This window comes from Electrophorus electricus, chromosome 23 (genome assembly GCF_041902795.1).
Source record: "Electrophorus electricus isolate QZ-2024a chromosome 23, ASM4190279v1, whole genome shotgun sequence".
NCBI classification, from domain to species: domain Eukaryota; kingdom Metazoa; phylum Chordata; class Actinopteri; order Gymnotiformes; family Gymnotidae; genus Electrophorus; species Electrophorus electricus.
In genome coordinates this window covers 5,013,386-5,035,000 of record NC_137519.1, presented here as the reverse complement: position 1 = coordinate 5,035,000, position 21,615 = coordinate 5,013,386, and the positions used below count along the sequence as shown (strand labels likewise).

Below are 21,615 nucleotides of genomic sequence, written 5' to 3'. Positions count from 1 at the left end.
TTACACATACAGTACCAGCTGGACTGTGTTTATTTTACACATACAGTACCAGCTGGACTGTGTTTATTTTACACATACAGGACCAGCTGGACTGTGTTTATTTTACACATACAGTACCAGCTGGACTGTGTTTATTTTACACATACAGGACCAGCTGGACTGTGTTTATTTTATATGTACAGGGTCAGCTGGACTGTGTTTATTTTACACATACAGGACCAGCTGGACTGTGTTTATTTTACACATACAGGGCCAGCTCGACTGTTTATTTTATATGTACAGGGTCAGCTGGACTGTGTTTATTTTACACATACAGGACCAGCTGGACTGTGTTTATTTTACACATACAGTACCAGCTGGACTATGTTTATTTTACACATACAGGGCCAGCTGGACTGTGTTTATTTTATACGTATAGGACCAGCTGGACTGTGTTTATTTTATATGTACAGTACCAGCTGGACTGTGTTTATTTTACACATACAGGACCAGCTGGACTGTGTTTATTTTACACATACAGTACCAGCTGGACTGTGTTTATTTTACACATACAGGACCAGCTGCACTGTGTTTATTTTACACATACAGTACCAGCTGGACTGTGTTTATTTTACACATACAGTACCAGCTGGACTGTGTTTATTTTACACATACAGGACCAGCTGGACTGTGTTTATTTTACACATACAGTACCAGCTGGACTGTGTTTATTTTACACATACAGGACCAGCTGGACTGTGTTTATTTTATATGTACAGGGTCAGCTGGACTGTGTTTATTTTACACATACAGGACCAGCTGGACTGTGTTTATTTTACACATACAGTACCAGCTGGACTGTGTTTATTTTATACGTATAGGACCAGCTGGACTGTGTTTATTTTATATGTACAGGGTCAGCTGCATTCAGGGTGGAATTCAAACCCAAACCCTCTTTCCACCCCCAGCTATGTCTGTGGTTGTAGTGTATGTCTAATCAAAATCTAAAGCCCCAATCACATACAAATTGCATTGCCATTAGTATGTGTATATTTGTTATAAAAATCCATATTAATGACTGTAAACATATTTTAATACTGTAAAGAATGTATTGTCTTAGAAAGCCCAAATGCGGCAAAAGATTTTGTCATTTGTATGGAAACTGACAGCAAAGGAAATATTGGCATCGTTTCCATGGTACTGTTCCTCCCTTTTGGTTGCTTTTGTTGTTTTCATGTGTTGGGGTTTAATGTTGCATAATAGCAATAATGGTGCTTTTGTTCTGCATCTCGATGTTTTTGTGTTATGGCTTAATAATTGTGTTGCGACTTTTTCCGTTTAATTATGCGTTTTGTATTCTGCATCTCTGAGCCACAGTAATATAATTCAACACTAAGATTAAAAAAAAAAACCGAGTCAAATAAAGACAGATGAATAGACACTTGTGTGGAAAAACCTTTTTTTTTTTAAACTGTGGAACGTTCAGAAGCAACTGCTCTTATATAATTTAACGTGAACAGCACAAGATCGCGTTAGCTTTACTAACCTATACCTTTCCCCAAGGTTGTTGTTTTTTTGCCGTTGAACTTGACCCAGCAGCTGGCTGATTCAAGAAGGAACCCCCGTTCTTAAGAATAATTGTCCTAATATGGAAAGCGCAGCCCAGCCTCGCAGGGGCGGAGAGCCAATTGGAGCCGAGGTAGGTTGTTTCTATTTGGCACGCAGCTCTTCGTCCCAGCACTGGAAGACGAGCCGAGGAGTGCGACACGACCTACCTGAACCTGGAGCGGACCAGCCACAGCTCTGGTCAGCAGTGGTCACTCTCACACTGCACTGGTCAGCGGCTACCCACAGGGCAAGGGAGATTTTTTGGCAATTTTATCTTGCATATGAAGAATACATTTTACCTGGATATCCCGAAGAACGTACTTGTCAGCACTGGACAAGGTCTTTTTTTTTTAAAAAAACAAAAAAAACAACGACTGGGCCCGTTATAGTGTCCTCTCTAACGGCACTGTCTACCGCGGTAGTTGGCACAGCTTGGCTGTCGCCGAAACATATTGAGCGCTCTTTACATTCCATGTAGCGCTCGATGTCGAGCAAAGGAGATCTGCGGAGCTAGTGACTCAGTTCCCTGGAATAAACTTTTTGCGGACACGAACGAAAAAGCTGAAAGAGAGTGTACGCGGGAGCGAGTGTGGGAGACAGACGGACAGACAGACATTCGGATGTCTGCGTCCCAGCGGTGCTGAGAGAAGTCAGCACTGTCCCGCGCGGTAAAGGCGCCGAGGAGCGGCTGCTGCGCCCAACGCGCGCTCATAAATGCCCAGCCGATCGCGGGGTCTCGAGGCTGGGCGGCAAGATGAGCTCGTGGGTTGCGCTGCTCGTGGCGCTCACGGCATGCCTGCGGTTTGGTGGCGCACAGGTAAGATCTACATCACGTCGTTACCGGGGTCATAAGCGGTCTCTCACCCTCTCGCCGGCTCTCTCCTTTACTCTGGCGTGGATTTCTGCGCGCTAAATTCCTCCGTCTCGGTTTACGCTTAGACTGGACTGAGGCTCGGTGTTTGTTTTACGTAGCTGTGTCCGCTGCCCCCTTAAACTGCCTTCATTTGTGGGTTGAAATTTAACCAACTTTGGCGCGTACAGTGGCGCGTGGCTGATGTGCCCGAGCGGCCGTCTTCGTATGCGGAGAGGACCTGACCGCTTCAAATGAGCCGCCCTGCGCCCCGATAACAGCGAAAACCGCACTCGCGCTTGATTCTTAATCTCTGTTTGTTTATATCTGCAATTCACTCACTGGGTTTAAACAAAGCGACAGTTAGTGTTGCTGAAATGAATGCTATTTGGCCGCGCGCCCGGTTTCTTCGCTGCCAAAATACATCACTCATGCCACTAACGGCCATAGAATCGTTGTCATGCGCCGGTGATTTCTCTGTTAAGCCTCCACTCGCTTTAGCTCCGTGATATCTGGCATTTAGCGCGTCGGCGCGCGTTTAGCCCCGGGATTAAAACGATGACGTCTGCCCTCGTAGCATGTACATCTGCAAAATTAGAAGGGGAGCGCAGCGCGAGTGGCCACTGGCTGGAAGCAAGTCCTGTGGCTCAGGTCACGGTCGGGGCCGGTGTGGCTTCACCTATGACCTCTGTCCTTCTCTAGGAAATCCCTGGACATGCACATGAATTGTCCACGCGTACGGTTCGGTTGCGGAGTAAATCCCTCACTAATGGTGCTTTTTAATCCACCGACTTGGTATTTAACATCACGTCATTGCTAAACAGGAGAGGGGTCGGCGAAAGAGCAAAACCGTCCATTCTTTCTCTGGTTTCCCCCGAAGATTAAGCGAGATTAATCGTACATTTGTATTTGTTTGCTTTTTGTTTGTTGGAGTCTAGGCCATTAGAAGGGCGGCACGCCGGCCTACTGCTTTAACGCGGCAGAAGACACCATTTAACGCTATATAAACGGCAGAAAAAAATTATTTCCGTGTGATTGGAAAGACATGTGGGGACCAGCAGCAGCAACTCAGATTATTTGGAGTTCATTCTGTCCGAGGTATTATGTGTCATGACTCGGAAAGTCTGCGATCGCGGGCCCAGCTCAGGATTCAGCCACGTAAATCAAGCTGTCAGGGTTTATCTGATGATTCTAACAGGCCTGAAGGCATCATCATTCTGTAACTGTGCCTTCTAATTGCGTTTTTATTTAATCCCTAATCTCTCCTCCTGTGTAAATGTAGACAGGCTATGAGATTTGTCTTGGAGTTATGTTTTAAATCAAACCCAGCCTACTTTTTCATCCTACTCTCCTTTCATCCATCTATCCATCATCTACCTACCTATTTATGTGATGTGTGGAATCTGCAGGCTAAATGCATACATCTGTGTCACCTGCCAAGTAGAGGATACACTATTTCTTTATGGCTAGATTCAGCATTTTGGCAGATAGCCATGAGGTTCCACTCTAATCTTTGGCAGAGAGCACTGTGTGTGTGTGTGTGTGTGTGTGTGTGTGTGTGTGTGTGTGTGCGCGTGCGTGTGTGTGTGCGCGCATGTGTGCGTGTGAGTGTGTGTGTGTGTGTGTGTGTGTGTGTGTAGTAATCCAGGCCCATAATTATAGCCTGCTCCCCCTCACCTCTGTGGACTATTAGCATTCCTGTGGCTCTGTCCCATGATTCAGCTGGTCACTGCAGTGAGGGCATGGCGGTACTCTCCGTAGGACCTCTCTGTAACTGTCCAACACACAAGCACACACACACACTTGTGCACGCACACACACACACACACGCATGCACGCGCACACACATACTCGCACGAGCATGCAGGCATACATAAACACACACGTGCACACATGAAGAGAACACACTGAGGGCAGTGGGGAGCCATGGCTTACTTACACACTGATTTTTTGTGCCTTTCTGTTGGTGGGGGGGGTCATATAGGCACATAATATTGATGTATATGCAGCATGACATCATAGTTTTATGGGACTCACACACAGTGTACCTTTAAACTATTTGCTCTTATCTGTTATTAGAAGAAGGGAGAGAGAGAGAACTAAATAAAGGAGAAACTATAGACGTGTTCCTCCATGTGCTCGTACTGAATGTGGCCGTACTCAGTGGTGGTCATACTCGGTGTGGTTTTGATGGCCCGAGTGATGCAGGGCTAAGAGCGGGACGCACAGACTTCTCTCCACGTAGACAGACATTTTTGTTTGACGAAAGACAAAACACGGAGAACCAACAAACGTTAACAGCCGGCACATATAACAAACCCATGCAGCATGATGTTAATGACAAACACAGAAACATAGGCACGACCAGAAACCTGAACGAGTACAGCCAGTGAACAACACACTATCTCTAACAATGAGCGACAGCTAACACTACCAACACAGGGGTTTAAATACATACAAACGAAACATATAACCAGGTGCAGGTGTAATGAAGTACAATGAGAACAAGGGGGCGTGGTTCCAAACAAGGGACAGTCGCAGTGAAGACAGTCGACAATACACTGCAACTGCATGTGGCGGGCCGTACCACGTGATCAGTGGGCAGGGGAGCGTTCCGTGACAGTGGTCATGCTCAATGGTGGTCATAGAAACCTGCCATTATTTTGCTCTATGATATCTCTCCATATAAATATCACAGAACCGATCAAGACTTGACACAGATTTCCTGGTGCTTGAGTAACACTATGACACGGACATCTAGCGTCCCGATGATCTCACATGGACGAACACTTCTCGTTTCCATGTGACATGGTTAAAGATAGGTGCGTGTGACCTGGACGGAAGATCCCAGAACTTTGTCAGAGGGTGCAAAAATACGAGATTTATTGCGCAGGTGATTAATTTGGAACATCTGCATCTTGGTGCATTTCATCTTATTTGGGACTGTAGATCTACATGGGTTTTGGTGGATGTGTGCATAACTGAATGACGATTCAACATGTAATTGCAGGATACTGTAGATAAAGATGTAGAGGTAGTCCAAATTTCAGTGTAGCACAAAAGTTTGCCAAAGAAACAAGATATTTCAGCCAGAGATGTCTTGGCCCTAATCAGTAGAGTGTCTATAAGTGTGCAGACAGAGTGTCTACAACAGACACTTGAAGCAGTCCGATCCCTGATCATGTCAGGCGCTATGCAAACACACTACCATGCGGTACAGTCTCAAGTCTGTAGGTGTGTAATCATCGGTATTGGTTATTAAAATGGACAGCGGAGTGTGGCTGGGAGTGGAAGCCAACTACAGCACTGCACCTCGCTTTAAACTGGCTCACACACATTTTAAAGGTCGAACAGGTGTGTGCAGAGCTGTACTGACTACTTAGCATACCGGTGCACACACGCATACACACACACACACAGACACATACATACATGTGCACACACACATTTGCTGGCCCAATGCATGCTCATTCAGACACATTAATGCATGCTCATGCTTGCACTTGCTTGCACAAAGACATGTCTCACTCACACGCACGCACACACACACATACATACACACACACACACACACACACACACACACACACACACACACACATACTTGCGTGCTCAAGTGGAAAGACAGATATGAAAGCTTTATTTATCCTTGCTGTTCCTTTGCTATGCAACATTACTCATAATCAGAGATATGTGTGTTTGCATATATGTTTGTGCATTTGTCTGTGTGTAAGTAAGTGAGAGAGATAGAAAGAGCCTGTACATGTTTAAATGTGTATCAACACATTTTGGTCACCATCATTTGAATGCACCCAAACAAGAAACAAGCATGCATGCAGACACAAGCATAACCCCCGCCCCCCTGCCACACATACTAAAGCTTCATTAGTAGTGATATATGCACACACACACAGTGATGGACACCATAATTCAGCAAAATGGCTCTCTGCCCTTGGCCACACATCTGTTTCCAAATGTGAAATGTGCCAATCATGGAAACCTGCAAACTGTGTGTGTGTGTGCGTGCGCGTATGCGTGTGTGTGTGTGTGAGAAATGAGCCTTTAAAACATTTAACTCCACGCTGTTTACTCTGTTTTATCGGCTAACGTTTTTTGATGTACCTTTTTCTCTCACTCCCTCCTCTCCACCTTCCTTTATTCCCCTCCCTCTCTCTCTCCCTCCCTCTCTCTCCCTCCCTCTCTCTCTCCCTTCTAGAGTGAACCTCTCCCTCATTCTCTGGTCGACCTGGTGATGAACAGTCCAATCTCTTCCATGGAAGAGCTCCACAAGCTCCTGGACGTTGACTCCGTAGGTAAAAGCTGATCTCTGACACTCTTGTATGTCCTACACACAGAAGAACACAGAAGGGCTCAACAGAGGGGGCCCTTCAATCATGTTTATAGAGGGGGCGGTTCAGCTCGAAGACCCCACACACATGTGCCTCCCCTACACCCGTGTTTGTCCCGCATGTGCCTCCCCTACCCCAGTGTGTGTCCCGTATGTGCCTCCCCTACACCAGTGTGTGTCCCGCATGTGCCTCCCCTACACCAGTGTGTGTCCCGCATGTGCCTCTCCTACACCAGTGTGTGTCCCGCATGTGCCTCTCCTACACCAGTGTGTGTCCCGCATGTGCCTCTCCTACAGCAGTGTGTGTCCCGCATGTGCCTCTCCTACACCAGTGTGTGTCCCGCATGTGCCTCTCCTACAGCAGTGGTCTAAGGCTCCAACCAGGTAGCAGTGGGAGAGGTTTGAGTTTAGAGTACTGTAACTGTGTGGGTGTGGCTGTGGGTGGAGGGGGTGTTAATATGCTGGTGACCTTGAAAGCTCTGGCTTTCAGTTTACCGAAGGGACACACACACACATACACACACACACACACACACACATATACACACATTCGCACACAAGGCCATGCCATTGTTCCCCTGTACCGGAATACTCCATGTCTCTGTGTGTGTGTGTGTGTGTGTGTATGTGTGTGTGTGTGTGTGTGTGTGTGTGTGTGTGTGTGTGTGTATGTGTGTGTGTGTGTGTGTGTGTGTGTGTGTGTATGTGTGTGTGTGTGTGTGTGTGTGTATGTGTGTGTGTGTATGTTCTCTTCTGTACAACACTGATTGTTGTAGCCATTTTTATCAAACCCCAAGATGGGGGTCCTCTCCTTTGAAACCACACGCACACACACACACACACACACACACACACACACACACACAGTGAAGGTTTGGGGTTAGCTGAGTGATGCAGAATTCTCACAGCAAACACACACCTGCCTATAACACCATCTTCCCTCAACCTCCCGCTAACAAACATATACATAGACAGGTGACTCACCTCCTGTGAGCAAGGTCTAGACAGATCTCAAATACATATCTAATCTATGCCTCTCTCTTTCTCTCTCTCTCTCTCTCTCTCTCACTCACACACACACACACACACACAGAGAGACAAACACATAAGCCTTAAACCATGCAATTTCCTTTATCCCATGATGAACGAAGTGTCTAAAAAAATCCCCTTGCTACAGTAACGGGGCGGTCACCAAATCAACCAGAACTTTCAGTCCGGCTTTACCTTGCTAGGGAGCACATTTCAATCCAGCTACGTTTCACCTCACAAAGGCATTTCATCTCTGCCTTACAGGATTATTGAGCATTTATTATCAGTTCATCTGACTCCAGCACTGAGCTTGGCTCAAGAGAGGTGTTCCAGATCAATTTAATTTCATCTCCGCATTCGAGGAATGCAGAGAGATATTTCATCCCTTTGTTACAGCACTGGATAGAGGTGAAGCACCGAAACACCAAACAGATCTGTGTAACCACCAACGTGTCACCTCTGTGTAACACATAAGCACAGAAAGAGGCAAAGAAGGAATTAAATCCTCAGCAGTAGCCAATAAGAGTGGACTAGACATTCAAGCCTCCAAGCTACTGGCCAATCACGGTGTTCTGTTGCCCATTCCATGAGACTATTTCTTGCTGTCTGGTGTCTAAAAGGAAATAATCATCAACGCCACCAGTAAGACCCAACAACTTCAAATAACCAGTCAGCTACGTGTGTGTGCCCAACAAGAATGCTGATGCAAAATCAGTTTTTGCCTTTGATATCTCAATGAATGTTGTAACATAAGTAAGATGGGAGCTGATCTTAGGTCAGTGATCCGAGAGCCTTGGTGCCACGCTGTAATATGAACGCACCGAAGCTGCAAGGGCCTGCTGAGGCCGACCGTGCTGCTGACTCAGCTTTTCTCTCTCTCTCTCCCTCTCTCTGTCTCTCTCTCTCTCTCTCCCTTTCTCTCTCTCTCTCTCTCTCTCTCCCTTTCTCTCTCTCTCTCTCTCTCTCTCTCTCTCTCTCTCTCTCTCTCTCTCTCCCTTTCTCTCTCTCTCTCTCCCTCTCCAGAAGAGGAAGCTGATGAGGGCCATTCTAACGGCACACACAGACGTCTTCCCAGAAGCCTTGGTAAGTGCACTCTCTCTATCTGTCTAACCCTCCTTCTCACTCTTGCTGTCTCTCATTCTTCTCTTTCTTTCTATCTCTTTCTCTTCTCTGTACCTCTTGGTCTTTTGGTCTTTCCTCTGCTCCACATTGGTGGTGGTGGTGTGAGTGTATGTGTGTATGTGTGTGTGTGTGGATGTTTGTGAATGTGTGTTATGTCTCTCTGCTCATCTGGAGTCTGCTTCTGCATCTGACTGTCTCAAAGGAAGCATCCAGTCTAGCCACTTGTCCTTAGCCGACCTCTAACACACACACACACACACACACACACATCCCTATTTGAGCCCCTTGGCTGGCCATCCTCTTGACTCCCCCTCATACACACTCAGGTGTCTCTGTGTGTACGCTACACACGTAGCGTACACACAAACACACAAATTCTAGGGATTGAGTTATGGTTCCTGTCCACACATCTGTTAGTCCAGCCTGCCTGTGTCATCCAGAGCAGAATGTGAGTGTGTGTGTGTGTGTGTGTATGTGTGTGATTCAGAGCAGAGGGTATGTGACTGTGTATGAGCCTCTGTCGGCCAGAGCAGTGTGTAACTGTGTGTGTTTGTGTGTGTGTGAGTGTGTGTGTGTGTGTGTGTGTGTGTGCCTCTGTCGCTCAGAGCAGTGTGTGTAACAGTGTGTGTGACTGTGTGTAACGGTGTGTGTAACAGTGTGTGTGACTGGGTGTAACGGTGTGTGTAACAGTGTGTGTGACTGTGGGTGTAACGGTGTGTGTAACAGTGTGTGTGACTGTGTGTGCAATTTGCATTTGTGCTCTTGTGAGTTTCTGTCACCTAGTTAAAAATTCCTCTTTTCCTCTCTCTCTCTCTCTCTCTCTCTCTCTATCCCTCCCTCCTCATGTCTCCCTTCATCCTCTACTTCTTCCTGCCCTTCCCTGTCTCCATCTGCCTGTCTCTCTCTCAGCAGGTGTGCAGGTGGCTCAGCAGGCTATGTGTAAGGTGCGCACAGAGGTGATGGAAGTCACACGCTCCATGTTGGACAGGCGCAACGCCAACTTCTTGCTGTGGCCCTTGTGTGTGGAGGTGCAGCGCTGCTCCGGGTGCTGCAACTCCCGCAATATGCAATGTGTGCCTGTCACCAAGGAGATGCGCCACTTACAGGTACACATACACACGCACACACACACACACGCACACACACTTGCAGTGCACTCTCCTTCACTCCCTACATATTTTTCTCCTCAGCAGTTATTCTGCACTCTCACACACACATCATTCTCTCTCTTGTCTTGTTTTACTTCTAGATGACCAAGATTCAGTTTATCAACAGACAACCCATCTATGAGAAGGTGGTTATACCTGTGGAGGACCATGTCACCTGCAGCTGTCAATCTCGCACTGCTGCCCCCGCCCCTGCCCCTGCCCCTCGAGCCAAGGCCACGCCCCCTCCCCCTCGGGTCCTCCCCAAGGTCATTCCGCCGCCCAGCCAGTCGAAGGAGGAGCTGCATCGCCATGACGACCTCAAGCAGAACCAGAGGCTGCATCTGGATGACCGGGAAGCTCAGCAGTGGCAGCCCAAATATGCACCGTCCCACACGCAGGGGGCGCCAGTGCACACTCCCACGCGTACGCAGAGCAATCGGCCCGCTCCGTTCCAGCCTCTGCTCACGTACACTCCGGCTGTGCCGGCCCATGCGGGCAGAGAGGACACATGGACTCAGCGTGCGACGCCGGGAACTCTGGACGGGCACACCCATCGCCAGCCAGAGCCTGAGAGGGCTGGAGAACACCGCACACACCTTGGTAGCGGTGACAGCAAGAGCGAACTGCATCACCACCAACACCATGGACACCATCGCCACAACTCCCGCTTCCAGAGTGATGAGGCCACGCCACAGCTGCCCCACCGCAACCTGTCTCACGATTCCAGCCAATCAGGTGGCACTGTTCATCATCATAGCCAATCAGAGGTGGTTCCTCCCCACAGCAGCCAATTGGAGGGCTCTGTTCTCACATACACTCATGTTGAGGTCATTGGTCAATCCAGTGGCCAATCCAAGCTGCCTGGCCGTCATTTTGCTCAAATAGTAACTCCCAGTATTCATAGTAGCCCATTAGAAGTGGGCAGTCAACCCCACAGCCAATCAGTTCATGCAGAACATCAGGAAAAGTCCTCAAAGCTCCAAAGACACCATGAAGAAAAAAGTGACATGGAGCGTGAACAAAAACAATCTGAACATCACCACCATCATCATCATCAAAATCAGAATCAAACACAAGCTACCGGACATCATCAGGCCAGTACACACAGAGCAGGTAGGGGAAATTGCGTGTGTCACCGTGCATGTTTGTCTGTGTGTGTGTGTGTGTGTGTGCTATTTGTCACACACATCCACAGGCTGTCCTCATTGTATTCTAATTAGTGTAGCGTCTGTGTCCTGTTTTCTTTCCTGGTCTCCCAGCGTCATTGGTGACATATAAATTAATAGGCTGAGAATATCACTGGAACCTTGTGTGTTGTAATGGCTGCCTTGAGATGCCCGCTTTCCATATTTATATTAACACAATTTCCCTTTGCCTCTCTCTCTCTCTCTCTGTCTCTCTCTCTCTCTTTTTCTTATTGCCCCACAGTGACAAATGCCCCACCGACCATGTCGCCCACACCCCAGCCGCCACCTCCACCCACCACTCAGCGGAGACGACGGAGAAAACACAGGAGGAGGATGAGCAAGTCTGCTATGAGGGCCATGATCATGTAAGAGAGCGAGAGAGAGAGAGAGAGAGAGAGAGAGAGAAGCATGCGAGACAGCTGAAGACAGAAAGTGAAAGGGATGAAGAGAGACTGAGATATGGGGAGAGAGAGAGAGAGAGAGAGAAGGAGAATAAGAATGAGAGAGAGAACGAGTGTTAAAGAGAACGGGGTCAAAGAAATGGATGAGGAGAAAGCTCAGCAGCTGGGCTGCTCCAACACGTTTGATCAGTTTCTGGTGGGGAGTTGTTGTTGTTTGAGGAGAGTCTACTGAGACATGCATCCAGGCACGTAACAGGACTCTGCCTCTTTCCGTCCCTCTCCAGGGTGATGTCCTAAACGAACTGTCTCCCTTCGCCATCATGGACCCTAAGAAAGCCCAGGACAGCCGGACGTGGGGCGGACCTGCACGCAGTACATCACCTCCCCACACACTGGAAATATCCTTCACAATAACTGGAAGTGGCTTTGATCTTTGCCAGATAAGCTCTGACTTGACTACATTTCCCAGCAGGCAGTAGGGTGGACAAGGGCCGGCTGTGCCGGCGCTCGGCACTGTGGGAGCTGGATGCTCTTAGGAATTCCTGAGAGCCGTTTGAACATGGAAAAGGCTTCTGTGGGACTGCGTGCCAATTAACACATCAAAAATAACACAGGTACAGCCTGCCAAATAATGAGACATACTTGTAGGGCCAATGTCCATAGGATCTGCTGGCTGTTTGTCACACGGACAACTGCCAAATAGTGAGTGATATCTGACTACACCTACTGACTCCCTGTTTTCTGTCAAAACGGGACTATTTGCTGCTGAAACCCCTTAATGCACCTAGACTCCAAGGACCTGAAAACTAGATGAAAGTGCATCTGCACACATTGAGCCGGTCAAAGTCGGAAGTTTCCGGAAGGGCGTGAGAGCTTCTGGATGGGTTTAAACTGGGACACTCCACAAGTGAAAGCAGCAATGTCAGTGGAAGTGTTAAACGTCCCACAGAACGGCATTCCTGAATGCGCGTTGAGCTCTGTCCTGAAGAGGTGTGTTTCTGTGGCAGTTCGCACTGTAGGACTTCCTAGGTGCCAGGAAGCATGGAGGTTTAGGAAAAATGGATGACAAAATGGTTTAAATCTGTCTGAGTATCGTGCCATGTGCAATACCAGTGTCTTGCTGGGACTGAAGTCACACACTGGAATTCTGTCTGTGGAGAACGCACACTGTGTTCAGTATTTTAACGCGTTAGTAGAGGCAACGTCAATGTGACATGCTTTATCTTTCCATGCTCCTACTAGCAGCCCTACTAACGCTATACGCAGCATATCAGTAACATGCGAAAGGTTTAGCAGGAACACAAATCAAAAGGAAGGTTGCAAAATGGCACAGGCAAAGAGAGTCAAGGTGCATAACTGTGTTATTGTGTATTATTCCAAACCTGTAGGGGGCGATATGGAGAATGTTCAAAACTGTGCTTAGTCACGACAAAAGGCTTAAACTACTGAGGATGCAGATGCTAGCAGGTTATTGTGGATTTAATCTAGTGTTTGAACTGCTCTGTAACACGCAAGGCTACACTGTAAATGTTTTTAAAAATTATTTTTATCTGCTGTTTTTTTCTTAACTTATTTATAAAACAGGTAGATGCACTATTCATCTGCTTTCAAGAGTAATAAAATGTTATGTTCTAAGGATAATGGTTGTAATAATGTAATAATGCTATTTTAATATAAATATAAATAGAGAAACCCATGCATGGCCTCAGAAGTTTTGATTTCCTGGGAGAGCGTGTGGGAAAGTGTGTGGGAGGGTGTGTGGGAGGGTGTGTGGGAAGACGGAGATCCGTTCCACCTCAGGGGTGATGACACGGTTCTGTTTCACTTCCACCAGAAAGTAAACACAGTCAGCATCACACAGCATCAAGAATAGGAGACCAAGCAACTGAAACAGGATTCCTGTTGCTAACAAAGCTAATTTGACTTATAATTCAGTTTTCATATGTCCGGTTTAGAACATCCTCGGAGAGAGAGAGAGAGGGAGAGCGTGACTGAGTGAGTGAGTGTGTGTGTGTGTGTGTGTGTGTGTGTACGCGGGTGTGTGTACGCGTGTGTGTGTACGTGTGTGTGTACGTGTGTGTGTGTGTGTGTGTGTGTGTGTGTGTGTACCCAGAGTGAGATTGGGTGTTAAAATAGTTGCCACAGAGACAGACTGAAAACAGATGTACAGAATGACAGAAAGTAATGGAGGGAGAGAGGGAGAGGTGGAGAGAGAAATGAGTGAAGGAAAGAAAGGACGGGAGGGTGAAGCTCTCAGCGGAGTGGCGGGAGGAGAAGAATAGAAAGGGGGATGAAAAGGAGAGGAAAGGAGAGATGGCTGAAGAGAACCAACACGGAGTTTGAAAGAGTGCCTGAACAGGTAACCAGCGTAGCTGTTCCGGTAGCTGGTGGTAGCACAGACAGATGAGGAGTGTGTGTGTAACGGTAAGGGTGTGGGACAGACTGAGAGTGTGTGTAGAATAACTACTGAGTGAAATGTGTAGGGAGTGAAGGAGTGACAGATTTCTTGAGCAATAAATCTGTGAACAGTGTCTCCCACATTCACAAGCGCTCCTTAATCACATGGGGGAGAGGCAAGCACGCACGGGTGTGTGTGTGTGTGTGTGTGTGTGTCAGGCCTTCTCACAAGGGGCCTTAACCTGAGGGCTGTTTCCTCAAAAGGGGCTAGAAGACAAACCCTGACCCAACACTCGTGTGAAGGCATTAGCCTGCCATCGAAACTCTTCCACCACTGCATTTCCTGTCATATGTGGTTCTGGAAATATCTCAGTTCTTCGAAGGAAAGTGACACTACTGCACAATTCTGATAATGTTTATTCTTTCTGGAAGGAGAGCGAAGTGTGTTCAGTGTGCATCTGTGTGTTTGTGGTGGTCAAGTCACATGCAGTGCATGTGTCATTCAGTGCATCGATGTATTGAGTGTCTTGTGCTGTAGTTTGTGTGGTTGTGTGTGTATTTCTGTATGTGTGTGTGTCTTGCAGATTTCTCCTTTGTAACATATGAAGGATTCGGCCCTTTCTCTCACAAGAAGCTGCCCGGGTGCTTGTGTAGTCTCTTGTAATCTCAAAGCTAGACTACTGCAACTCCCTACTTGCTGGTCTTCCTCTAAGAGCCATCAGACCTCAACAGCTTGTCCAGAATGCAGCAGCACAACTGGTCTTCAACCTTCCGAAGTCCACACGTCACTCCCTTCATTGGTTTACAGTAGCTGCCTGGACAGCAGAGAGTCTTGCAATCCTAGACTGCAGACCCATTTGTGGAATATTTAAATGATCACTGACCCTGCTCCTATGTTGACTAACTGAAACTAGTACTTATTGTAGGGTACTGTTCACTTAAAAACTCTAGCACTTATTGTTTATTGTTTATTGCACTGTGAGATAGGCCTTATGTATTTTGTACTTCTAGATCTTACCATCAATCCATGTATTTCTACAGTATTCCAGTACATTGGTATGTTGGACGCTAACCTACTGTACTGGCTAGGATGTATTCTATGAGTAAATGACAAAGCAAATTTGTAAGATGGTCTGGATAAGAGCGTCTGCGAAATGCCATGTATGTAAATGTAAATGTGTGTGCGTGTTATTGTGCGAACTATGACTGTGTTAATACTGTAGAGTATGTTAGAGTATATGTTAAAGGGTCTGTTAAATGCCGTAAATCTAAATGTATATATATGTGGGTGTGTTACTCTGTCTTGGAGTGTGTGGAGAGTGTGTGTACGTGTGTGTGTGTGTGTGTGTGTGTGTAAGTGGAATGTGTGCGTTAATGCAATGCCATGTGCTGGGCTGGTGTCCTGTGGCGCAGTGCGGTTTGGTGTATTTGTGTGAGGGCAGGACTCTTCAGCTGAACCCTGGCCCACCCTGCACCTCACCCTGCTGAACTCTCTCACACCTGGGCTACAACTGGCACTGTCCCCCTGCCCTGGTCAGAGCCACCACAGGGCCATGGCTCAAACAGCATGTACGGTGCGTGCGCGCACACACACACACACACACACACACACACACACACACACACACACACACACACACACCTAGAGAGGCTGCAAGACCTTAACCATGGTCAACAGTGCAAATGACTATGGCATCAAGACAGATAACACTCTGGAAAACAGAGTCTGCTAAATGAATAAATGTATCTCTCTCTCTCTCTCTCTCTCTCTCTCTCTCTCTCTCTCTCTCTCTCTCTGGAAGAAGACAGGCAAAAAGACTTTCTCTTCTCTCTGGTGTAAATATGCATACGAAGCTGAGCCAGAGGAGGTGTATGTGTGTGTGTGTGTGTGTGTGTGTGCGTGTGTGTGTTTCAGGACAAAATGTAAACCAGAGAAGGTCAGGCCTAAACTATTTTGTTAACATCAGCAAATGTTGTCCTAATGAAGTGAAGCACAATGGCTCCATGTTTTATTTGACTTTTAACTGAAAGGGCACAACGTATATTTAAAGCGCTACAGTCAGGCATTTTATTAACTACTTCCCATCTTAGGTAAAGGTGTAGATCTGGGGGTCCGTGGGCATTGAGAGTTCTGGTTAACTGGGATGTGATGCTGTCACTTCACCTCTCTTTTGTCACTCGAGTTTGTTGAGTGAGAGCGGTAGAGTGCTGATGTTCCAGGGTCCCTCACATCTGTGGTTCCTTCTGGCCCTTTCCTTTTAGCTGTGCTGCCATATCTAGATCTGCTGGAGTCCATCATTGCACAATGCAATCCCGTAATTTACGCACCCTCGTACCTGGACGTGCCTAATCTAGTGTCTCTTTCTGCAGAGGTACACCTACCCCTGATGCTGTGATGTTACTGAGCCTCATTCCCTCTCAGCTGAAATGGCTCCTCCCACCACCCCCTGACACCGGCTGCTGTAGCCCACCACACCTCCACACCAGCCAACTACTTCTCCGTCGCCCTTAATGGACATTCTCTTGCAGGATGGGTCTCGGACACGCGCACACCTTGGGACAAAACTAGGAAAGTCGTACTAAACATTAACTGCTTATTTCTTTTTTTTTGTTTTGTTTATTTTTCTCTTTAAATTGTTATGATTGTGGCAACCGTTGTTGGCCAGAGGAGGACGGGCCCCCCTCCTTTGAGTCTTGGTTCCTCTCAAGGTTTCTTCCTCGTGCTCTAGGGAGTTTTTCCTTGCCACTGTCAACCTAAAAAGCGCTATATAAATAAATTTGGAATTTGGAATGTTTCTTTTTAGTGACTGAGGTTAAGATCGGGGCGAAGGTACATGTACAGAATTATTGTGACAAGGTATAAAAGCGTGCACGCATTTGTGTGTGTTAGAGCGTTAGAGCTGTGTGTTTTGGACCAGTACATTTGCTCAGATGAAGTTGCTGATGTATAGGCTGAACAAGATCTCATGACCTCTGTCACCTTCTCCGTCAGATCGCGCTGGGCTGGTAAATCTAAACACAGTGCTGTGCCAGTTTTAGCACCGTATCGTAAAGACGTGTTCTTAAAGGGCCAGCACCCCAAACACTTACACGAGAACGAAGTAAAACAGTGTGAGTGCACAGATTGGGTATCTAAAGTGTGAGATACACACACCCACACGACACACTTGTGTCTTATCACCCAGCTGGTTAATCAGTAAGACTCAGAGTCTCAGTGTGAGAGTCACATGACCAGGCTGGAGAAGCTTACACCTGCTCCAGTACTGAAATACAAACTATGAATACACACACACATAAACACATACACAAACACACCCAAATGTACAAATACACTCATTCACCCTCACACACACACACACATACATAATTCTAACTACCCACACACACCCACCCAAACACGCGCGCACACACACACACACACACACACACACACACAGCTAGTGGTTTGTATCGCTATCTTCCGGGCAAATTTCTACTGACTCAGTATGTTACTGAGGCTAAACAATGCTAGACCTACACCCAATCAAAACCACAATCTCAGAAACCCAAGGGACATGCTTAAAACACTTTTCAGCGTTCAAATTAAAGCTGCTATACTTTTTTAAAAAATGCCATTTCGAGACTAAAGTTCTGTTTGATGCTTTATTGTCATCTGGGTAACATCAGATCTCCCCAGAGACAGACCTGTCTGCCCCTGATCCCTCCCACCCTGCGTGTGGTTTTGCTTTTCTCATATATACACAAACCACAGTGTTATCTCATACACTGTTACCATGTATTCTTACAAGACTGACCCTTGATACCACTGACCTTGCAAGTAGAGACCCGTCTCTGATCTGCCCTTTATTGCTAAGATATTAGAAAAGGCAGTAGCCTCATGACCTTCAGTTCCTGGCCCCCTTTATTTATAGATACGTTATCCATTGGTTCCATAATCCATAAACATGTTATTTTCTATGCAGATGATTCACAGATCTACCTCTGTACTCACCCCACTATGCCCTTCCCACAAACTAACCTACTAAACTGTTTAAGGGTCTTAAAACACTGCATGTCATCGACTTACGTTGAACACTGACAAAACAGAGGTCATGCTGACAGGGTCTAGATGAAGCTGGTGACCTCAGTCTTGACCTGGATGGCTTTATAGTAACTCCCTCCACTGCTGCGAGAAGCATCACAATCATTTTTGACCCCACAATTTCTTTTCAGTTCTGCTTCCAGATCTGTGGCTCTGTGGTTCTCTCAGCGTTCATGATGCAAAAATATTGGTTTATGCTTTCATTACCTCACATTCTGATGATTGTAATTCACTCTATTCAGCTCAAGCAATTCCCTAAACAAGCTTCAATATATAAAAAATATTCCACCTGGATACGCACTCGCACCAGGAAATCTGCCCATATCTCTCCTCTGTTTCAACAGCTTCACTGGTTTCCAGTTATGACCCATGTATAATTCATAATATTACAGTTGTTCTCATTTGGATACACACTGTAAGTGAATTAAAACATCAAGAAATTGATTCCTTATGTTAAAATCCCATAATCGCACAGTATTTCACATTTCATATTACACAAACTATCATCACAGTTTTCAGTTCTGTTGCACAAAGCCCTGCACACACTGGTTGGAATGGTTCTCAGCACACCATTCGGGTCTCACTGGAAACGGACCCGTCCCTTTTTTCCTAAACACTGGCGTCACCAATCACAGCTCAATATGCAAATGAACTAAACCATAATCCCACATGTGAAAACACGGTGCATCATAATTATTTACTCACTTCTCCTAATTGCCTAAATATACTGTAAACATGTGGCTCTGCTGCAATATTGCATTTCCCTCTGGTTTTACTGCAATACAGCAGTTCAGAAGTTTTGTTTTTCATGACTCAGCACATTTTATAGGTAGATTTGTGGACAGATACATGAATAAAATATTGTAAATGGCTTATTTGGTTGAAGTCTTTGTTTCTTGATTGTGAGTTTTGTGTATTGCAGCATACAGTACAACTTTGTGGTTTGTGTGTGTTGCATTCTGTGAAGATTATTTGGTTTTGAGGAGTGTGTATAGAGTTTTTCAGTCAAAAGTTTCTGTCAAAAGAGTTTCAATCAAAAGAGTTTTTCTCTGCTGGTGTAATCCTTTGAGAATAGTTGGTTAAGAGTTTTTAGTTTTGGGAAATATGTGTAATGTTAGGAGAAATGAGTATAACCATTCAAAACAAACTGTAATACTAATCATCACATAGAAACACATAATGGGCTTGCCCCTCGCTACCTTGGAAACCTTCTATTGCCCTATGAAACCTTCTAGTGCCCTATGAGACCTTCTAGTGCCCTATGAGACCTTCTAGTGCCCTATGAGATCTTCTAGTCCCCTATGAGACCTTCTAGTGCCCTATGAGATCTTCTAGTCCCCTATGAGACCTTCTAGTCCACTATGAGACCTTCTAGTGCCTGATGAGACCTTCTAGTGCCCTATGAGATCTTCTAGTCCCCTATGAGACCTTCTAGTGCCCTATGAGACCTTCTAGTCCACTATGAGATCTTCTAGTGCCCTATGAACCAGTTTGTTCTCTCTGATCTTCAAGTGCAGACATTCTTGTAATCCTTTGCACAAAACTCTCAATCGTCGGAGGCAAAGCGTTTAGTGCCCCCGCTTCCATACTCTGGAATGCATCACCTCCTATGAGCTTGGAGTCTTTCATTCAAATCAAAACTCAAAACGCACTTCTTCACTAAGTGCTTTGTATTTGGGTTTAAAAAAAAAATCTTTTTACTGTTTTTACTCTTTCTACTAATATTGTTAATTCCTTGTCTTTTATTGTCAAGTGTCACTGAGTCATTGGCCATTCTATAAATAAATAAATAAATAAATATAACAACAACAACAACAATAATAATAATAATAATTATAATGTATCCCCATTGGAATGGTGCAGCTCTGATTGTTATGGTGGCTGTGTTAGATTGTGATGTCTGCGCCCAAGAGGCAATGCTGTGCTAAAATAACCTTTGCACAGTAGAGGACCCCTGACCTGGACTAACACCCAGGTAGAGGGGTGTGTGTGCGCTCATTGTCTGCTCCTCAGACGTGTTTGTATATGTGATGTGTGTAATGTCTGCTCTACAGAGTACAGGGTCAGTGTGTGGGTGTGTGTACGCATGTGTCATCCAGTCTGCTCTAAAGTAGACTGTGTATGTGTGTTTTTGTGTGTGTGTGTAGGTGTGTGTTTGTGTATATGTATGATGTCTGATATATAGAAAGCACTGGGAACATGACTAATAGTTGCTATGACAGAGCATTTGCTGAACTTGAAAGCAGCAAGACACATAACAGCAATTCAACATTCTGGGAATATTGTCTTTCAAATGTTTCTTCTCTGTTCCATCCCTATTCTGTATCTCTCCCTTGCTGTGGTCAGTAGTGTTTCAGCAGGTAGTCTAATCTCTCTCTCGCGCTTACTCATTGTGACTGGTTGTGTAAATATTATCTGTCTGTCTGTGTTGGTTTGTGAATTGCTCTCTGAATTTTTGTTTCAGATACACAAGCAGCGGAGGCCACCTAGGTTATGTGGAGACATCTTTGCTTTCTCAGTGGAATGATATGTGTGTGTGTGTGTGTGTGTGTGTGTGTGTGTGTGTGTGTGTGTGCGTGTGTGTGTGTGTGTGTGTGCGTGCATGTGTGCTTTGTCTTATTGGCTGTTTCAGCTAATTTCTTTCTGTCGTCTGTGTTGATGACACAACCATCCATACACAGATTCAAAAACACACCTTTACACACACACACACACACACACACACACACACACACACACACACACACACCCTCCCACATTTAGCTCACTCTCACTGCATGCATGCACCAGCACACACACACACAGGTCTTTACACCTGCTGCTTCTGTACTTTCCCCTCAGGGCTGTAATACTTCAAGCTCCCTCATACCCTCATACTTACTCAGAAAGTCCTCCCATTTCTCAATTCTTCACAGAAGCCCATTCACGAGTGCATGTGTGTGGCTGTGTGTGTGTTTGCATATTTGATGGTAGTGGAAGAATCATTCCCCTTTCATTTACACACAACGTTTTCTGTCCTTCACTCTTCTGTATCACCAACATACTCTCACTTCCACACACACAGGGTTTATTTGCTTATGGAGACTTACATTTGCTAACCGTAACCATGACCTGTACAGCTACCCTAAACATAACCCAGACCATAACCGCTGCCTGACCACAACTCTAACCGTAACCAAAACTAAATCTTGACCCTACACAAAACCTCAGTTTTCACCACAATAGTATTAGTAAGTTTTTCTCATGTCTGACTGAACTATAAATAATGTGAAGTGACATGAAAGGAGTTTTAATGGGTGATTTTCAAAAGAATAAATTTTCCTTGCTAGAGGCTCATCATTTTTTCTGCGATTATTATCTCATGTTTGTTATCTTGTGCTTTTATCTTATTATCATCTCATGTTTGTTATCTTGTGATTATTATCTTTTGTTGTCTCCTGGGAAACAGTGATCATATTACCCATG

At 45.9% G+C, this 21,615-nt stretch overlaps 1 protein-coding gene across 7 annotated transcripts; it reads left to right on the top strand.

Annotated features, from left to right (window-relative positions):
• Positions 1 to 1,726: 1,726 nt before the first annotated feature.
• pdgfba (platelet derived growth factor subunit Ba) lies at positions 1,727 to 13,368 on the top strand. Of its 7 annotated transcripts, none has more exons than XM_027023420.3 (7): positions 1,727 to 2,404; positions 6,654 to 6,750; positions 8,838 to 8,897; positions 9,849 to 10,042; positions 10,186 to 11,197; positions 11,513 to 11,636; positions 11,957 to 13,368. In XM_027023420.3, the coding sequence occupies exons 1-7, from the start codon at positions 2,342 to 2,344 to the stop codon at positions 11,967 to 11,969; spliced, it is 1,563 nt and encodes a 520-aa protein (XP_026879221.2). In that variant the 5' UTR covers positions 1,727 to 2,341; the 3' UTR covers positions 11,970 to 13,368. The 7 variants fall into 7 exon arrangements, with proteins under 7 accessions (XP_026879221.2, XP_026879220.2, XP_026879222.2 ...); XM_027023419.3 differs by having other exon boundaries at positions 9,846 to 10,042; XM_027023421.3 differs by lacking the exon at positions 11,957 to 13,368 and having other exon boundaries at positions 9,846 to 10,042; positions 11,513 to 11,640.
• The last annotated feature ends 8,247 nt before the right edge of the window (positions 13,369 to 21,615 follow it).

Bases quoted from the DNA above. Each gene is read 5' to 3' on its own strand.
- pdgfba (XM_027023419.3), top strand. From the start codon at position 2,342: ATGAGCTCGTGGGTTGCGCTGCTCGTGGCGCTCACGGCATGCCTGCGG. The intron at 10,043-10,185 runs GTACACATACAC...TTTTACTTCTAG, and splicing joins AGGAGATGCGCCACTTACAG to ATGACCAAGATTCAGTTTAT. The intron at 11,198-11,512 runs GTAGGGGAAATT...ATTGCCCCACAG, and splicing joins GGCCAGTACACACAGAGCAG to TGACAAATGCCCCACCGACC.